General features: G+C 38.4%; 1 protein-coding gene across 2 annotated transcripts in view; it reads right to left on the reverse strand.

Annotated features, from left to right (window-relative positions):
• Positions 1-539: 539 nt before the first annotated feature.
• The window catches only part of LOC150082524 (junctophilin-1-like), an 82,904-nt gene continuing 66,625 nt past the window's right edge, over positions 540-16,818 (reverse strand). For both annotated transcript variants that reach the window (XM_090377532.1, XM_090377531.1), the window contains exon 6: positions 540-1,887. In XM_090377532.1, coding sequence (XP_090233658.1) covers positions 1,801-1,887 — 87 coding nt within the window. In that variant the 3' untranslated portion in view covers positions 540-1,800. The remainder of the gene's footprint in view (positions 1,888-16,818) is intronic.

Consider the following 16,818-nt stretch of genomic DNA (forward strand, 5'->3'; position numbering starts at 1 on the left):
ATATACATATAATTTTTGCTTGTGGCCTGCTTGTAGAAAAGATATGAGGTCTTTGACATAGAAAAACTTTATATTTGAAGGTTCACTCTTACCGAAATCAAAGTTAAGAAATCTTTATTCTTCCAAATAGAAAAATGCTGTTGTTGCTATAAAAATGAGCAGAAATTTTTTATTAAAATCAAGATACATTTTGGGATATCCACTGTCGATATAATTTGCAAACTTCTCTGACCTAGTGGTCGTGCCAGAGTATAAATAGAATTTTAAATTATAGAGTACCAACTGGGGACACTCTGACTTAAACATTCTGAGGTTCTCACAAGCAAGGCCAGAAAAGATTTGGTATGTTCGCAGCTTGTAATTCAGCTTAATTTTTTATAGAAACTGAAATGTTTATCAATCTATGACTATTTATAATGCCTGTTGATTTTTCAACTAAACCGAATTTGTAAATTTACAAGTTATAGGAAAGAAACTTCTCAAGTTGTTTTTTAATTAAATAATCAGATAAACTCTAATATCAGTGAAAACTCTTTATTAACATACAAACAATGGTGATAGAATTTAGTGGCCAGAGAAAATAACGACCGTAAGCTTTAGATAAAGAACTATGACAGATAAAGTGCACGTATTAAAAGTGTGCGGTGTAAGGCATCTATTATTTAACTTGAATGTATGGGTAACATTCTACAAAAAAAAAAAAAAAGTCATGTTAACAAGCAACGGCGAATGATTGACTGATGGGGTAAGAAAGGCAACGTAAAATCCGGCCCAGTCAGTAGACCAACTTTTTTTCTCGCTGACTGTAGTGTTCCAACATTTGTTATAAATATCATAGCACCATGGCAGTGTAGGCAATGGAGCAAGAAGGCAGCAACAGCATATTTTCGCTGGGAAGAGGGATGCCACTTCCTTGGAGCCTCCAAAACACTCCGCATAAAGTCGAAGCTTTACAAAGTGTGCAGAAAATTCGAGACAAAATGTCAGCTGGTTGGTGGAGTGGACGTATAACTTAGTGGTGGCCAATTAAACAGCCTTTGGTGCAGTAAAAACAGTAAAAATGATCGTAAAGTTCACTTAAAGGTTAAATAGTAAAATTGGTGTGTGAAGAAATTGGTCAGTTCCCTTTGATAGGAAGTTTTAAGAAAGCTTGAGTACTGATTTTAAAAATATAGGCACGTGAGGGAGATCGCCCCTTTCATTTCCTCTTTTGAGGCGATTCCGGTTGTCTTGCAGGCGATAAAGGAGTAGTAAACAAGGTGATACTGAGAGGCACAGGAATACATGTTGCTCTGGTTTGGGAACAGATGGCGCTACCAGCACTGCCCACTACAGACCAATGTACTTAAAATCGAACACAGTTACACATAAACACATACATAAACAAACAAATACGGTTTCATGTGGCTGTCAGAAGAATATACACGTCTGCAATACAGGTAGCCAATCGGTAGTTGCTATAGTAACACCAGCCCGAAACGCAGACCCAAGATTCTGCTGTATACAAAGGCTGTCCATTTTGTAGAAAAAATCTCCAAGGCAGGTACACTGGGCTTGGGACTAGAGCAAGCAATTTCAACGGAGTTTCACCTTCTCCTCTTCATGTATACTCCAACTGGCCTGCAGTGTTGGCCACGCCCCCTGGAGGCACTGGGACCAGTCACTTCTCAGACTGGATGCTGCCGAATAGGGGGAAATAGGCTTGTGGGGACAGCGTGAAGAAACCCCCCTAAATAATGAGGCAGCTGATGTATTGTCTGAGATTGGAGGCGGCTGGGCTGAGAATATTATGGGTCGAGGCTACGACAACAGCTTGAAAAACATAATAGCCAGACTGATGTTGATGAAGAGAACCAACATTACCAGCTGCTGGCGGGAGAACCAGTCCTAAAAAGTAGAAAATAAAACTTAATACATGGTATATAGAACATACTCAAACAATCTGATTTAATAACAAGCTCAATCCATTTATAATTATTTTGAATTAATAATTCGAATCATGAGCTTCCACTGAAAGCTTTCTAGGTGGAAGCAAAGTAATTTTCAGTTGCATGAAACAGAAAATAATAAATAAATAAACCGATAATAAATAAAGGCTATAGAAATGTATTTGCTATTAAAGTTAAATATTCACGTATTAAAAATAATAAAAAATACTTTAATGGTTATACATACAAAATTCAGTTATAAATATTTCGTTTGTATTATTTTCAATGTGTTTACAATGTGTATCATACAACATACATTTAATTATATAATTTAATTATTAAATTATATTAAATTACATACATAATTTATTGATGTTTATTATTGTTTTATAATAATTTTCTTGTTGATAGAGGGCGTCAATGGTGTAATTTTGCTAATATCACAATACACTTCATATCATAATTTTAATATAATCTGTGTTAGATATTTATGTTTCTTTTATTATTTCTAAAAAAAAAAATTATTAAACAAACACAAATAAAAAGCTTCCTTTTAGCAAGCTACCACATTTTCAGGAGAAGACAAATGACAAGACTGTAACAAAGCTAGGAGATCGTAGGGAAGTATTTGAGGTCGAGAGTTTGGCACATGTTGAAAGCTTACTCCAGCATTTCGCTGTGGCCTCGACTAATTTGGTGAAGGTATGTCTGCCAGATCACGTAGCCTCCTGTGTTGAAAGTGCTGTCTGTTGATTATTTTCTTACTCTTTGTGTGTACATATTTTAACCATTATTTATTCTAGATGTACACAATTTAGTTTTATCAATATCTAAACCATTTGAAATGACTAAGCCTTATCGTAGAGATTTCATGCAAACGATGCTGAAGAGTCTTATCTCCCCCTATCGCTCAAAACTGAAAATTTTAATATTTATTTATTTGAAGTTATAATTTTATTAACTCCTTTGAAGTGCAATATATGCTAGAAGAATATAAATTAATATATACTCTTAATGATTAAATAAATCTTATTAATTTATACGAAGTTCATTATACTAAGGTTTTAAATATTCGGTAACATTACATCCAGAGTAAAAAACTGGAATTCCAAATGCTTCGGAGCCGTAGACAAATTAAAAATATAAAAGTAAATTTATTAGTTAAAAATTGTGTAATTGGAGAGAAATGTGTGAAATGTGAGAAATTCGAGAGAGAAACTTTCTCAGCCATTTTAATTTTAATTTTCTCCACTTTTAGTTGACTAGTCGCCCTCGTGGGGTAGTACAGTTGGTAGGATCGCGTCTTCCACACACCAGGTGGAAAAGACCTGAGTTCAAGTCCCATCGATGATGTCATGAATTCTTATGGGTATTTTTTACAACGTGGCTGAGTTAGTAGGTCTCAGCCGAGGAAAACATGTATGTTCCTCCCTGAAACTGGTTTTTCGTCCAGCTAACAGAAAATCGACCTCAGAACACCCGCAATTTACAGACATACAAGGAGCAATATGGCCTTAGTCGCTGGTGTTCTTAAAACCCTACTACAACAGCAACTTGGCTAGCCATGTTCATTTGCTTTCATCGAACTTCCACATAAATCTATCCAATGCTGGACATCCAATATGCGGTTTAACAACAAACGAAGATCATTATAGCTGTAAAGTCTGATGTTATTCGATCTAAAGCGTTGGCCTTTTTTCTTCGATTGTCAACACTATTTGAGGCTATGGTAATAATCCTTTGATTAATTCCACACTTCGTAGAAGTAGAGGTCGTCAACCTTTTAAGGTCTGCGTTTGGATTAGTGACCAAGGGCGCACCATTTGTACACTTGAACTTTCACTGCAACATTTTAAATGGCATGCCTTAAAACCATGGCAACTGATAAGCAGTTTGCTTCAAAATCTTCAGAAAGACAAAATATATGTAGTTTTACACAGTACTTTTCTTCTTTTTCTTTTACTTTCCTGATGTTATTCAGTGAAAGGTATGAATTTTGCTTACTTAATTCTAGACTGGTCACAGCTGGCAAGAAACAAGCATAGTTCGAACCCCGTCTAGACAAAGAATAGGTGTTTTTCACGCTAGGATCGGCTATTCTCTCTCCCTCTCTGGTGAGGGTTATATGGTTTTACAAACGGAAAACGAAAGCCGGCCACAATATATGTAATTTACAGACATCTTATAGCCTTAGTTACCTTGGTACAAAACAAACGCTTAACTCTCAAGTACAATAAATTTCAACAATTCGATGAAATACTTGACCAGTACTTAGCTTGTGTGAGGTTATAAGATTCCCAAAATTATGAGTGAGTACATCCCCGTCTTAACGTTCGCTTTGGTCCACAATATTTCGTTATAACGCTGCCTGCCTATTACGAACGGTGCATATCATTTTCCCACAGTAGCAGTAGCCTACTGAACTTAGGACGCATAGAAAATAGGCCTACGAGTTGGTGTCCAACAGGATGTATTAATAGACAAAGGATCGATAATAGAGGAGCTACAGGCTAAATAGCACCGACCAAAGCCTCAATCGGAGAAAGTCTGGTTACCTGAGACACATATTCCTTTTCACCATAGACGAATTAGATTATGTTGTGATGTGTCAATATATCATATCTATGAGCTGCATGTATGTATTCCACTGCCGATTTGTATGTCTTGCGGGATGAAAAACAATGTGTGAGCGGAAAGAAACACTCTCCCTTACTGTCCTCCAACCGATGCCGATTAAGTTGGCCTCGTAAAATAAGCCCATAAAAGTCCTTTCGTCCAGAAGGGAATCGAACTCATGCATTGTTCAAACAATGTGGAACAATTATCGTAGCCATTGCTTCAGTCATTAAAGGCAATGTTATGGTGGAAAGTCACCTAAAAGTATTGTGCTGAAACCAAAATCTAAAAGCCCCATTGACACCCAATAGTTATAGGCACATATATACACTGGTGTGCAAAATTAGGACCACTCAGGTTTTCACCTGTAGCTTTTCATAGGGGTGGCCTGGATATGGGAAAAGCATACCAAAGGAACCTCGTGAGGTACAGAAATGATGAAGGAAACAACACCGACACAACAACGAAAACAAAACGATGCACAGAGACTTTATTTTAAAATGGCAAAATAGCACTGGCTGCCATGATACAGATGCATCACTGCCAAAGATAGAACAAAGGGAAGAGCTGGTCCTCAGTAGGAGATATGGCCACCGCTAATGTCGATGCAGGCTTTGCACTGCCTGGCCATACTTAGAATAATGTTGTTGATAAGTTCTTGCAGTAACATCGTCCATTCCTCTGTCAGTGCCATCTTCAGCTGGTGAACATTTTCTGGTGGGAGTGGACGTGCCGCTAGGCGTATCCCCAGAGCGTCCCATATGTGTTCGATGGGATTTAGATCGATGAAACGGGCAGACCAATCCATATGAACAATGTCCTCACTTTCCAAAAGCATATCAACAGCTGCAGTGCGATGGGGTGTGGCGTTATCTTCCATAAACACGAACTCGGGGCCAATGGCACCTCGGAACAGACGCACATGGAGAAGGACTACCTCAGTACAGTAACGTCTGGAGTTGTGTACGTCCATCCAAGATAACGCCTCTCCAGACGAGAACAACTCGACCGTTCTTTGCCTAAAATATCCATTTTAGGCAAAGAAAATCCCTTTAAGTGATGTTTGTGGGATGATACCGTGTGCCAGCCTCTAGCCAGATTAGCTGACGCCTAGAATCGCTTCTGAGACAATCTAAGACTTTATTTAAGGTACTCAGTAAAGAGTACCTTAAATAAAGATTTTGTGGTTGTGACCTTTAGAAATAGTGTTGGTCCTTAAGTTTTTAACACCAGTTTACGTGTGGATGATGCATTTCTGTTATTTATGTGACAAATACACGTTAAGGATTTTTTTCTGTACATACGAGAATATAAGAACGGTAATACTTATTAATAAGCATATTAAACATTCAACCGCGATTAAAAAAGAAAAAAAAATCATAACTCTCAGACAACAAAAAAATTGCATTAACGTGGTCTATAGCTTGATATTAAGAAAATAATAATAAAAAACACACTGCAACAAAAGATTCTTCGCAACAACAAAACCAGCCTAATAAAAATAGTCGGGAAATAAATTATTTTATTTTGTCACACGAATTATTATTTAAAAAATATATTTATAATTACAGGGGGAAAAGTAGAGGTCATATACTAGCCAATAATCAGAAACTTGCAATTGGTGTCAACAGATAATTAAACGTATAGTATGCAAATATAAGTTGTCACATGATAGTCCTTGGTATCAGCTAAATACTGTACACTTTCCTGGGGTTTCTTAATTGATCATGGGGAAGACAGGTGATATTTCGGCAAAAAGTCTGAACTCCAAATACGAGATCGCAGGAATTTAAAGCGAATTGTGCATTAAAACAGGAAGTCCAGTGCATAAAATAACCGAAAAATTCATTTTAGGCAAAGAAATATCCATTGGCAACCGAACTATGCAACGGGAGTTGAAGAATCTAGGATCTGGTAGTCTCATGTATACGAAAGCCTCTTCTTTCTGTAAAAATGGAATGGTTGGACAAGTGGTATCGCCAGCACCAGGACTGGACTGTGGAACAGTGCAAAAAGATTGTGTGGTCTGACGTCTCGATTTACACTTTTTGGCACCCATGGCAGGATGAAAGTTTAGCGCGAACATGGCTTCATACCACGCTCTCACCTCACGAAACCATGCATCCAGACTGTTTCATGCCCACCACCCAAGCATCTGGAGGTGGTATCATGGTTTGGAGTATAGTTGTTGTTGTTGTAGGATTTTAGGAGCATCAGCAACTAAAGCCATATTGCTCCGTGTATATTATCTGTAAATTGCGTGTATTGTGAGGCTGATTTTTTTTTTTTCTGTTTTCTGGCAAAAAAAACCCGAGAATTTCCGGGAGAAAAATCCATGCTACACGCGCCTGAGACCGACTAATTCAGACTTGTGAGAAAGGCCCATAAAAATTCCCCACCTCATTGATGGGACTAGAACTCAGATCTTTTCCATCCGGTATGGGGGAGGAAGGTGATCTTATCAACTGTGCTATGCACGAGGACGATATGGGAGTATGTTCTGTTGGTACGGACTAGGTCCACTCATACCGTTAAGTCGCGTTGTGTTACACCTGCCGTTTCGAAGAAAAAAAAATTATTTATTAAGGTTACCTGGAGAGTTATTTCATTTACCCATGTGTATTGTGTCTGTAAATTGCGTGTGTTCTCTGGTCCATTTGTCTGCTTTGCTGAATGAAAAACCCCGGTTTGGTGTTAAAAAAAAACCTTGATATCTATGCTTGAGACAGACTAACTCAGCCACGGAGTGAAAAAAATCCATAAAAGTTCCTCACGTCATCGACGGGGTCGTTTCGAACAAACTTCGCCATTTCATCCGACGTGCAATATCGGAATAGTTCTAAGAACATTCGCAAGATTTCCAACATCCATTCTGGCTGCTTAATTCTCCAGATTTAAATCCAATTGAGAATATCTAGGATATGTTGGAAAGGATAGTTAGGCTTCTCTACTGACCACAATACAGCATAAATGATAAATATATTTGAAGGATAAACTGAAATCTGGAGCTATGCTCCCTCAGACACCTAGTGGAAACCATGGTACGATGGGCAAAAGGTTGCCTACTAGTTATTGAATAAAAGCATAACTTTTTGGTATACATAGAACGGATGCCCCCACTGAAAATGCCTTGTCAACATTTCTGCGGTTTGTGTTTCTTGTGGACAAACCAGCTTTAGTAAATTAATTTTACTTTAGCTAATTAGTTTGACTACGACAAGATATACCTCCACTAATTGGAGAATAAATATATTATATAAAAAATATGTATTTCGAATTTTTTGTATCCCAGACTGGAAGACTCAAATAAACTAATGAATTGTCCACTGTACAAAAAGAAAGCGTACAGCAACCATAGATTTGGTATTTAATAAATTCTCTGCATATGTAATTGTAGTCCGTTGGTAAATTGTTCAAAAATGAAAGCTTTCTTAAGTACTATCGAAAAACACGTTCAAGGATTCAGAAAGCTTTTCTAATAATCACAAAAGAGGCACTGTACTTATCTATCTACAACCAACCATGTGTGTGTGTGTGACAATGACCGTTCCTATGGCAACTGCAAAAGCCTGATCGTCACGCACCCCTTTGCCCGAGTAGAAGCTAGCCCATTCAATGATGGCGGGGATTTTGCTTCATGTGCCAGATCAATATATATAGAGACTATGAACCGGGAGGTATATATATATATAAAAGTTGGACACCACTCGTGTGTAATATATGCAGATTACAATTCGAATCCCACAAAAGGGTCTTCCTGGACTCTGTTCCAACTCTTTTTGAAGGGAGAGAATTTCCCATGGCGAAGATTAGTAGGAAAATACAGCCAGATAATTATTTTCCGGTCCAACTTCAACACATCCTTCCCCTTCCTTTTATGTAGTGGCAGTTGTCTATTTCCTTCTTTCATTCTTTCCATTGATCAACTTCAGGAAGAGATGTCTGTGCAATAACGTATACAAAAGTTACCTTCCTCGTTTCCGGGTAGACTCCTGCACGTCCGATAAAGTTTCTTCTCTGGCAACAACTACTTGGTTTTTATCTTGTTATGTTTCGCAGTAGAGCCTTTCATTTCGTGTTTCGCTTTTCATAATTTCTATCGTAGCTCGAATTGATCATTTTCCCGCTGAACGTTGCATTATTAGTGGTTGTTGTTGTTGTTGTTATTGTAGTAGGGTTTAAGGAGCATCAATGACTAAAGTCATGTGGTTCTCTATATACTGTAGTGAGTAGCGTGTGTTCTGAAGCCGATTTTCTATTTTGTTGAAAAAAAAACTCACTTTTCTAGGAGAAAAAATTATGCTGCCTTCGCTTGACACCGATTAACTCGGCCACGTTCTGAAAAAGGTCCATAAAATTCCTAACGCCATCAACGGGACTGGAACTCAGTTCTTTTCCACCCAGTGTGGGGAGGATGGTGATTCTACCAACTGTGCTACCACGAGTGCGCATCATTAGTGAATGTTCGAGTATGGATTTGTTAAGGGGAAGTCTTGTCTGACCAACTTGACTGGATATGGTCACAAAGGAACTGGATGCAAAAAATAATTTTGATATCATATATGTGGATTTCTGGAAAGCTTTTGATACCGTGGCACATGCAAGACTACTGTACAGATTGAAGCAGTATGACATTAAGGGCAAGTTGCTACAATGATAAAAAGATGGTTGAGTTGGAGAAGACAGAGAGTGGTAATGAATGGATACTGCTCTGAGTGGACTAATTTTATTAGTAGTGGTCTTCGGGGTTTGCTGTTGGGCCCATTGTTGTTTTGTATATTTATCAATGATATTGATGAAGGTATATCAAGCTTAATGTCAAAGTCTGCAGATGATACAAAGGTTGGCAGGGTTGTTAATAACAGTAATGACAGTATGCTGCTGCAACAGGATCTGAAAAATTTGGGCAGGTGGGCTGAGAAGTGTCAAATGAAGTTTAATATTGACAAATGCAACGTACTTCATATGGGTAGCAGTAACCCAAAAGAAACGTACTAACTATGTGGTACTACACTGAGGGTAATGGAGAATAAAAAAGACTTGGTGGTAATTGTGCAGTCAGATGTGAAGTTCTCTGAGCAGTGCAGACAGGCTGCTAGGAGAGCTCGTAGTTTTGTCAATTATATACAGGAATTTTGCTAGCAGGGATAAGGAGGTGATTATTCCTTTGCATAAGCAATGGTCAGGCCACACCTTGAATACTGCATACAGTTCTGGTGGCCTCATTTTAGGAAGGATGTAGAGCTGCTGGAATGAGCACAGACAAGGGCAACGAGATTAGCGAGGAGAGAAAAGGGTGCTCTTACCAAGAAAGACTTAAGTTCTGCAAATTGCAGCTTCTGGAGACTGGGTACCTGCGAGGCGATCTGATTGAGGTATATAAGGCCTTGAATGGATTGAGCAGGCTCAATGCTGATGGGATTCTTCTGTTTGCTCGGATTACAAATCTTAGGGGGCATAGATTCAAACTGAGGAAAGACAGTTGTAGAACAGATGTGCAGAAATTTGTCTTTGGACAGCGGGAAGTTTATTGCTAGAACAAACTTCCATTTGTTGTTGAGGAAGCTGATAGCTTAAATAAATTTAAGGCTGAACTAAACAAACATTTGGAGTGGAATGGGTGAAATAGGAATTTTTTTTTTTTTTTTTTGTCTGATGCTATATAAACTTTCTTTCTTCCATCATTTGCTTCTACTAATGCTAATGTATATAGAAGGAAATCGTACAGAGCTGAAATTTTCATAGGATGTATACCCAAAGTATGCAAATCCAATATTGTTGATGCGTTCGCGAAAGGGCCATTAAGGTAAATGACCTCAAAATTTAACTGAAAGGAGGAATTGTGCATTGCTTGTGCCTCAGGAATGTTGCAGTCTGAAAGGATTGTTAAGTGGACTTCTTTCACACAGTTGGTTGCGAAATATGGTTTAGAGGTTTGAGGTGTTTTAGTCTGTTTTCTTACTTAAGAGGGTGGAAGTCGCTTGAAAAGAGTGCCGGACATGCTATCGCATTTGTTTTATTTGCTAGATACCAGGTTAACCCAACTGGTGCCTGGGCGGTTTCAAATTTTAACATTCACAATCAGCTGTTTGTACAAGATATGCGTGGTTATCAGTTTATGCCATCCGATCTCCAAAAACAGAGACTTTGCTCTTCAGTTCCTAATTAGGATGAAGATGGTAGACCTTGGTACATTTCATGCGCTGATGACGCACCTTTCCAACTCAGTGTCTGTGATTACCCAGAACTTTTGGAATTATAATCTGTTAACTTTGTACGTCGTCCCAAAATCTCTGACTCACCAATGGTCATCGCATCTAACAGTTTGATCAACTTAACGTGACGAGTATTCGGCCATACTGTTGTGTGAAGAGATCTGTTGAAAAGTTGTAGTCTGAATAAACTTATAACAGAGAATAGCGCCAGTTTTGACATAAATCATTAAAAATGGATTATGGGAGAGTTATGCTATTAAGGTTCCAGAGGAATAAGGATTTTACAGTGTTACTCTACAAATTATGGGATTTTTTGTGAAATCAAAAATTTATCTAGTTCCAAATATCACCGACCGGTAGCGCTTCGCACAAAGTGACATCAAGACTGGTGCATATTACCTTAAAGGATTGGTCATTGATTTTCCATTTGATACAAGAAAGCAAGCTTGCACAGTATCACCAAAGAAAAAAAAAAAAAAAAAAAAAAACCCTCCCTTTTCACCTGTCCATCTCCTCCAATAATTTGTTTAGTTCTTCCTTCAATTTATTCAAAATACCCACTTCCACAATACCAGATGGAAGTTTGTTCCAACAATCAACCACCCGCTAGCAGAAGATACACCTCCGCACATCTATCTTGCAACCATTCTTCCTCAATTTGAATTTATTCCTCCTAGTGTAATCAGAGCAAGAGGAAGAATGCCAACAGCACTGAGCTTGTTCAATCCGTTCAAAGCCTTAAATACCTCAATCAGATCACCTCACAAGTTTCTAGACTCCAGAACGCTGCAATTAGCAGAACTGAAGCCTTTCTAGGTATGGCCACTCTTCTTTTCCCTTCACTAAAATTAAAATATGAAATATCTTGCGACTGAGGTTGCTAAAAAGAGAGAGAAAAAAACGTTTTTCATCATTCACGTTGAAATTCTTAAGCATGAAGAATTTCTATTTTATCGCCCCTTTTCTTTTTTTCAATATTGTATTATTTGTCACATTCGGTGAGGAAATAACAATCTATAAACTGCTGGAAGTCCGTACTATAGCAAGGGTCTAGAGAATCCTGGCTCCACTACTTTTCAAACAGCAATCAAGCTAATACAAAGAGATGGATCATAATCAAGTAGGTGAAAATTAAAATATGAAATAGCTTGCGACTGAGGTTTCTAAAAAGAGAAAGGGAAAACGTTTTTCATCAGAAATCATTTACATTCAAATACTTAAGCATGAAGCATTTTGATTTTATCGTCCGTTTGCTTTCTGTCGATACTGTAAGTATTATTTTTTACATTCATCTGACACACAAGGAGCAGGTGGGGGAAGAACAATATATAAACTGCTGGAAATTCGTAATATAGCATGATCTAGAAAACTCCTGGCTCCACTACTTTTCAAACAGCAATCAAACTAATACGAACAGATGGATCAAAAATTAAAATATGAAATATCTTGCGACTGAGGTTGCTAAAAAGAGAGAGAACGTTTTTCATCATAAATCATTCCCATTGAAATGCTTAAGCATGAAGCATTTCTATTTTATCGTCCCTTTTGGTTTATTTTTGCCTTAAAATTTACCTTACTAAAGAGCATGCGTTTAAGGTCAAGCACCGCAACTTAGTGTAAGGAACTGTACACCTGAGTAGGAAAGCACAGTGCTGAGTATTCATTACGATGTCAATCCGAGTGAACGAAGTTCTGGGAAGTTCGGACGAGATACATTTGCCTCGAAGGGAGGTGAGAACACGAACGAGAGTACACAGTAATGATCTGCAGTGAGTGAGTGAATGAGAGACGGTTTCTCCTTGGAGATTAAGTCTTGCGGTTTCTTCTTAGCTTGTGGTTGATTTCGCAAGGGATTCGTTTCTTCGCTGTTGATACGCGGAACAGCCACAGGGTGTTCTGTAAGATCAAACTAAAGAGTAGTATTTGTGTGTGAGTGGAAGTGGTTGGGGGGGGGTGGGGGGTGAATAGTTGGGTTAAGATATAAACGAAATATGTTTCTTTTCATAGAGAGACTTACCAGATTTTTATTTTATAAGATCTGTGATATGGATGCGTATATCGTATGACAAGCAAGTCATTTTCTAATTGGACGCATAGCGTTCGTTGTAAATAGTTTTGATGATGTCAGTGAGAGAAAGAGAAGAACAGAGAGAGAGAGAGACAGGCAGAGAAAAAACTAACATGGAAATACCAACAGGAAGAAAAAATAGACGGAAAGAGAGAAAGAAAATTAGTACTAAAGGGACAGAGAGAGAGAGAGAGAGAGAGCGAGACAGATCAAGAGAGAAAGTAAAAAAATGGAAAATAAAGAGACACAGAGAGATAGACAGAGAAAAAACTACAAAATAGTGCGAAAGAAAGAAAAAGTAAAAGAGAGAGAGTGAAAAACAGAAAATAGAGTAAGAGATACATAGAGAGACCGAAAAAACCAACATAGAAACACCAAGAGAAATAAAAATAATACGAAAGACAAAGAGAAAGAAAATAGTCGGAAAGAGAGAAACAAAGAAACAGAAATCGAGAGAGACATACACACACACATAGAAACAGATAGAATGCAAGAAGAGAGAGAGAGAGAGAGAGAGAGAGAGAGAGAACACTAAGAAACACCCAGGGTCCTGAGCTGGATATCATCATTCTTCTCCTTCTTGGTGATTTCCTTCTACTTCTGACTCTCTCTCTCTCTCTCTTTCTCTCTCTCTCTCTCTCTCCTCTCTCTCATCTCTCTCTCTCTCTCTCTCTCTCTCTCTCTCTCTCTCAGGTTAACTCAGAAATTTTTTTTTGGCTGGTGCAGCAAGAGCCTCAGGCTTCCTCGCACCATACGGCTAATAATAATAACACAGAGAAAGAGAGAGCTAAGATACATAACTGAGAAAAAGAGAAAACTAGTGCGTAAGAGAGAAAAAGAGACGAGCGACAGTAATTAAAATAAACGAAAATTGAATACGAAAGACAGAAAGAGAGAGAGCGAGACAGAGAAAGAAACAGAGAAAGTGAGAGACACACAGACAGAATGCAAAAGAAAGAAAGACAGAGAAAGAGATCAGAAACACAAAGAGAGAGAGAGAGAGAGAGAGAGAGAGAGAGAGAGAGAGAGAGAGAGAGAGAGAGAGAAAACTAACAGAGAAACACCAAGAGGAAGACAAATAATACGAAAGCGAGAGAGAGAGAGAGAGAGAGAGAGAACAGGGAGAAACAGAAAAAGAGAAAAAGAGAGAGAGAGAGAGAGACACACACACAGGCAGATAGAATGCAAAAGAAAGATAAGAAATAGAGAGAATAGTGCGAAAGAAAGAGAAAGCGTATATGAGAGAGAGAATGTGAGAGAGAAAGCCATAGATAAACGGAGGAAGACAGAGAGAGAATAGTGCAAAAAAAAAGAAAAAGAGAGAGAGAGAGAGAGAGAGAGAGAGAAGAGAGAGAGAGAGAGAGAGAGAGAGAGAGAGGCAGATACAGACAGTAAACAAACGAAAAATAGAGGGAAAACTAAGAGAGAAATACTGTGAAAATGAAAGAGTTAAGATACAAACATCGAAAAAAAGAGAAAATGAAAATTCGTGCAAAAGAGAGAGGAAGACAATAGTGCGACAGAGTGAAAGAGAGAGAGACAGAGAAAGAGAGAGAGACAGAGAAAGAGAGAGAGAGAGAGAGAGAGATAGAGGGGGGGGGAGAAACAGTACGAAGGAGAAGAAAAAAAGAAAGAATACAAAAGAGTGCGAGAGAGGAGAGAGAGAGAGAGAGAGAGAGAACTGAAAGAGAGAAAAAGAAAGGAGAATAAAGAATTGAGTTGTTTTGTATTTGCACCATGGTAACTAAGTCCATGAAGTGTTCATTATGTACCGTATGTTCCCGCACATAAGTCGACTTGTGAAGCACTAAAAGATAATCGAAAATTTTATGGTCTACTTATAAGCCACTATAAAATCCGAAGTTTCAATTAAAGGCACGTGCTTAGTGTCGAAAAGACCAATTAATACCAATCTTTATAATATATCTTTAAAATATATCTTTACACAAACCTTCATCGTTGCTCACCTTTTAAAACGCATGAATTTGTTCTTCTTTTCGATTTCTCGAAACGTAAACTTTAGGAATTTACCTGTGGTGGTTTAGCAATTGTTGGATAGATAATTGCTAAAAATGATATAATTATCTCCAACAAGCATTTGTTAGAAAATCTGTTGGGGTTAATGAAGGGCAAGGCTGCATATGAGTATATCAAACCGTTGGAATGTTAATGAGAGGGCCATTAGATTCCTGGAAGATTCGTTTGGACTGCAAACGAATATCTCCTGAATCCACAGTTTGCGTTGAAGAGGAGTTGGATAACTATAGGCCAACGCGTTTGACTTCTGTGGTAGGGAAGATCATGGAGTCCGTGGTTAAAAATGCTGTTCAAAACCATCTCGACAAGAATGGTGTCTTGAATAGATCCTAGCATGGGTTCGTTAAGGGGAGGCCATGCCAGACCAGTATGGTAAATTACTATGATGTAGTCAATAAACAGTTGGATGCAGGTAACAATTTTGACATTATGTATCCAGACTTTGGTAAAACTTTAGATACTGTCCCTCATGGGAGGCGCTTATATGAAATGGAAGAAGTTGGAGTTACTGGTAAGATACTGAGCTAAATCGCAGGCTGGCTAAAAGATGGGAGACCAAAAGATAGTAGGGTCTTCGGGATGGACCAGTGTAGCAAGTGGCGTTTCTAATGGTTAGGGTCCCTTCATATTTTCATAAAAATATTCATATTACGGATACTCGAGAAAAGCTTCATTCATTCATGTGTAATATGTCCATAAATTGCAGGTGTTCTATGGTCTGTTTGTCTGTTTTTCTAGACAAAAAACCCGAGTTTCTGGGCGAAAAAACCTTGTTATTCTCTCCTGAGACCGACTTTTTATATGTTGTTGTAATAGGATTATAGAAGCATCGGCGACTAAGGCCATATTGCCCCCTGTATTATGTATGTGTAAATTGCGTGTGTTCTGAAGTGGATTCTGTTTGGTGGAGGAAACCCCGAGTTTCCGGGAGAGAAAACCAGGTCACCCTCGCCTGAGACCGACTAACTCAGCCACGTTGTGAAAAAAGCCCACAAAAATTCCTCCAGTCATCGACTGGATTCGAACTCAGGACATCGAATGTGGGGAGGACGACGATTCTACCAACTGCGCTACCCACGAGGGCCTGGGGAAATTAAAAATAAAATTTAATATACAATCTCAGGAAAGAACAGACGACTGGATCTCATGACCTGGAATATTGGAATCAGTTGCCTCTCAACGTGGCAGAAGCAGGGCGTCTGGTTAAGTTTAATTTGGAATTGATCGTTTGTCTCCTTTATCTTATTATTATTTCTTTGGTTGATGCAGAAATAGTCTGCTTCTTTGCATACATTTGCCTTACTAACACTAATGCCCTGGTTTTCTACTTTAACCATGCTACTGCATAATTTACTGTACCATTCCGTCGACTGATTTCTTGCAGCCTACCCAGCGGGTTCTATTTTTGTGAATATGCACCCCCCCCACCATCTGTCTTTCCACTTAGGAGAGAGAGAACTACTTCCTCTTCATCCACCCAGAACTTTTATCTTATTTACTTTCTAAGCCCATCTTTCAGAGTTGCTCATTAACTCTTATCTCGCTATAAGCTAACTTGAAGAAGACATTTTGCGGTCTCAAAATACACCACATCACAAGTTACGAAATATCTTTTTCAAGAAAAAAATGCATCTTCCTTTAACTTGTTATTAGACAAAGATAAAATGTTGCTTATCTCACACCACCATTTTAGTAAATCAAACTACAGTAACTGCTCAACGTTTTCCTCTCTCAAAGTAAACATTTTACTTTGAGAGGAAACAAATTGAAAGCGACTTCATCAAGATCTCCCCACTGTCTGTCTCATAGACGTCCTGTTTCTGCTGCATGCTTTTTCTATAGATAATTCCATGGACACTGTTCTTCTGAATTGGCTTCTATAACTCCCTCTCTCTCTCTCTCTCTCTCTCTCTCTTCCAAATCAGTCCGAACACGTGCCACAATCAGCCAATAT

The sequence above is a fragment of the Mastigoproctus giganteus genome, chromosome 7, assembly GCF_048544385.1.
Source record: "Mastigoproctus giganteus isolate SK-2022 chromosome 7, ASM4854438v1, whole genome shotgun sequence".
Taxonomy (NCBI): Eukaryota; Metazoa; Arthropoda; class Arachnida; order Uropygi; family Thelyphonidae; genus Mastigoproctus; species Mastigoproctus giganteus.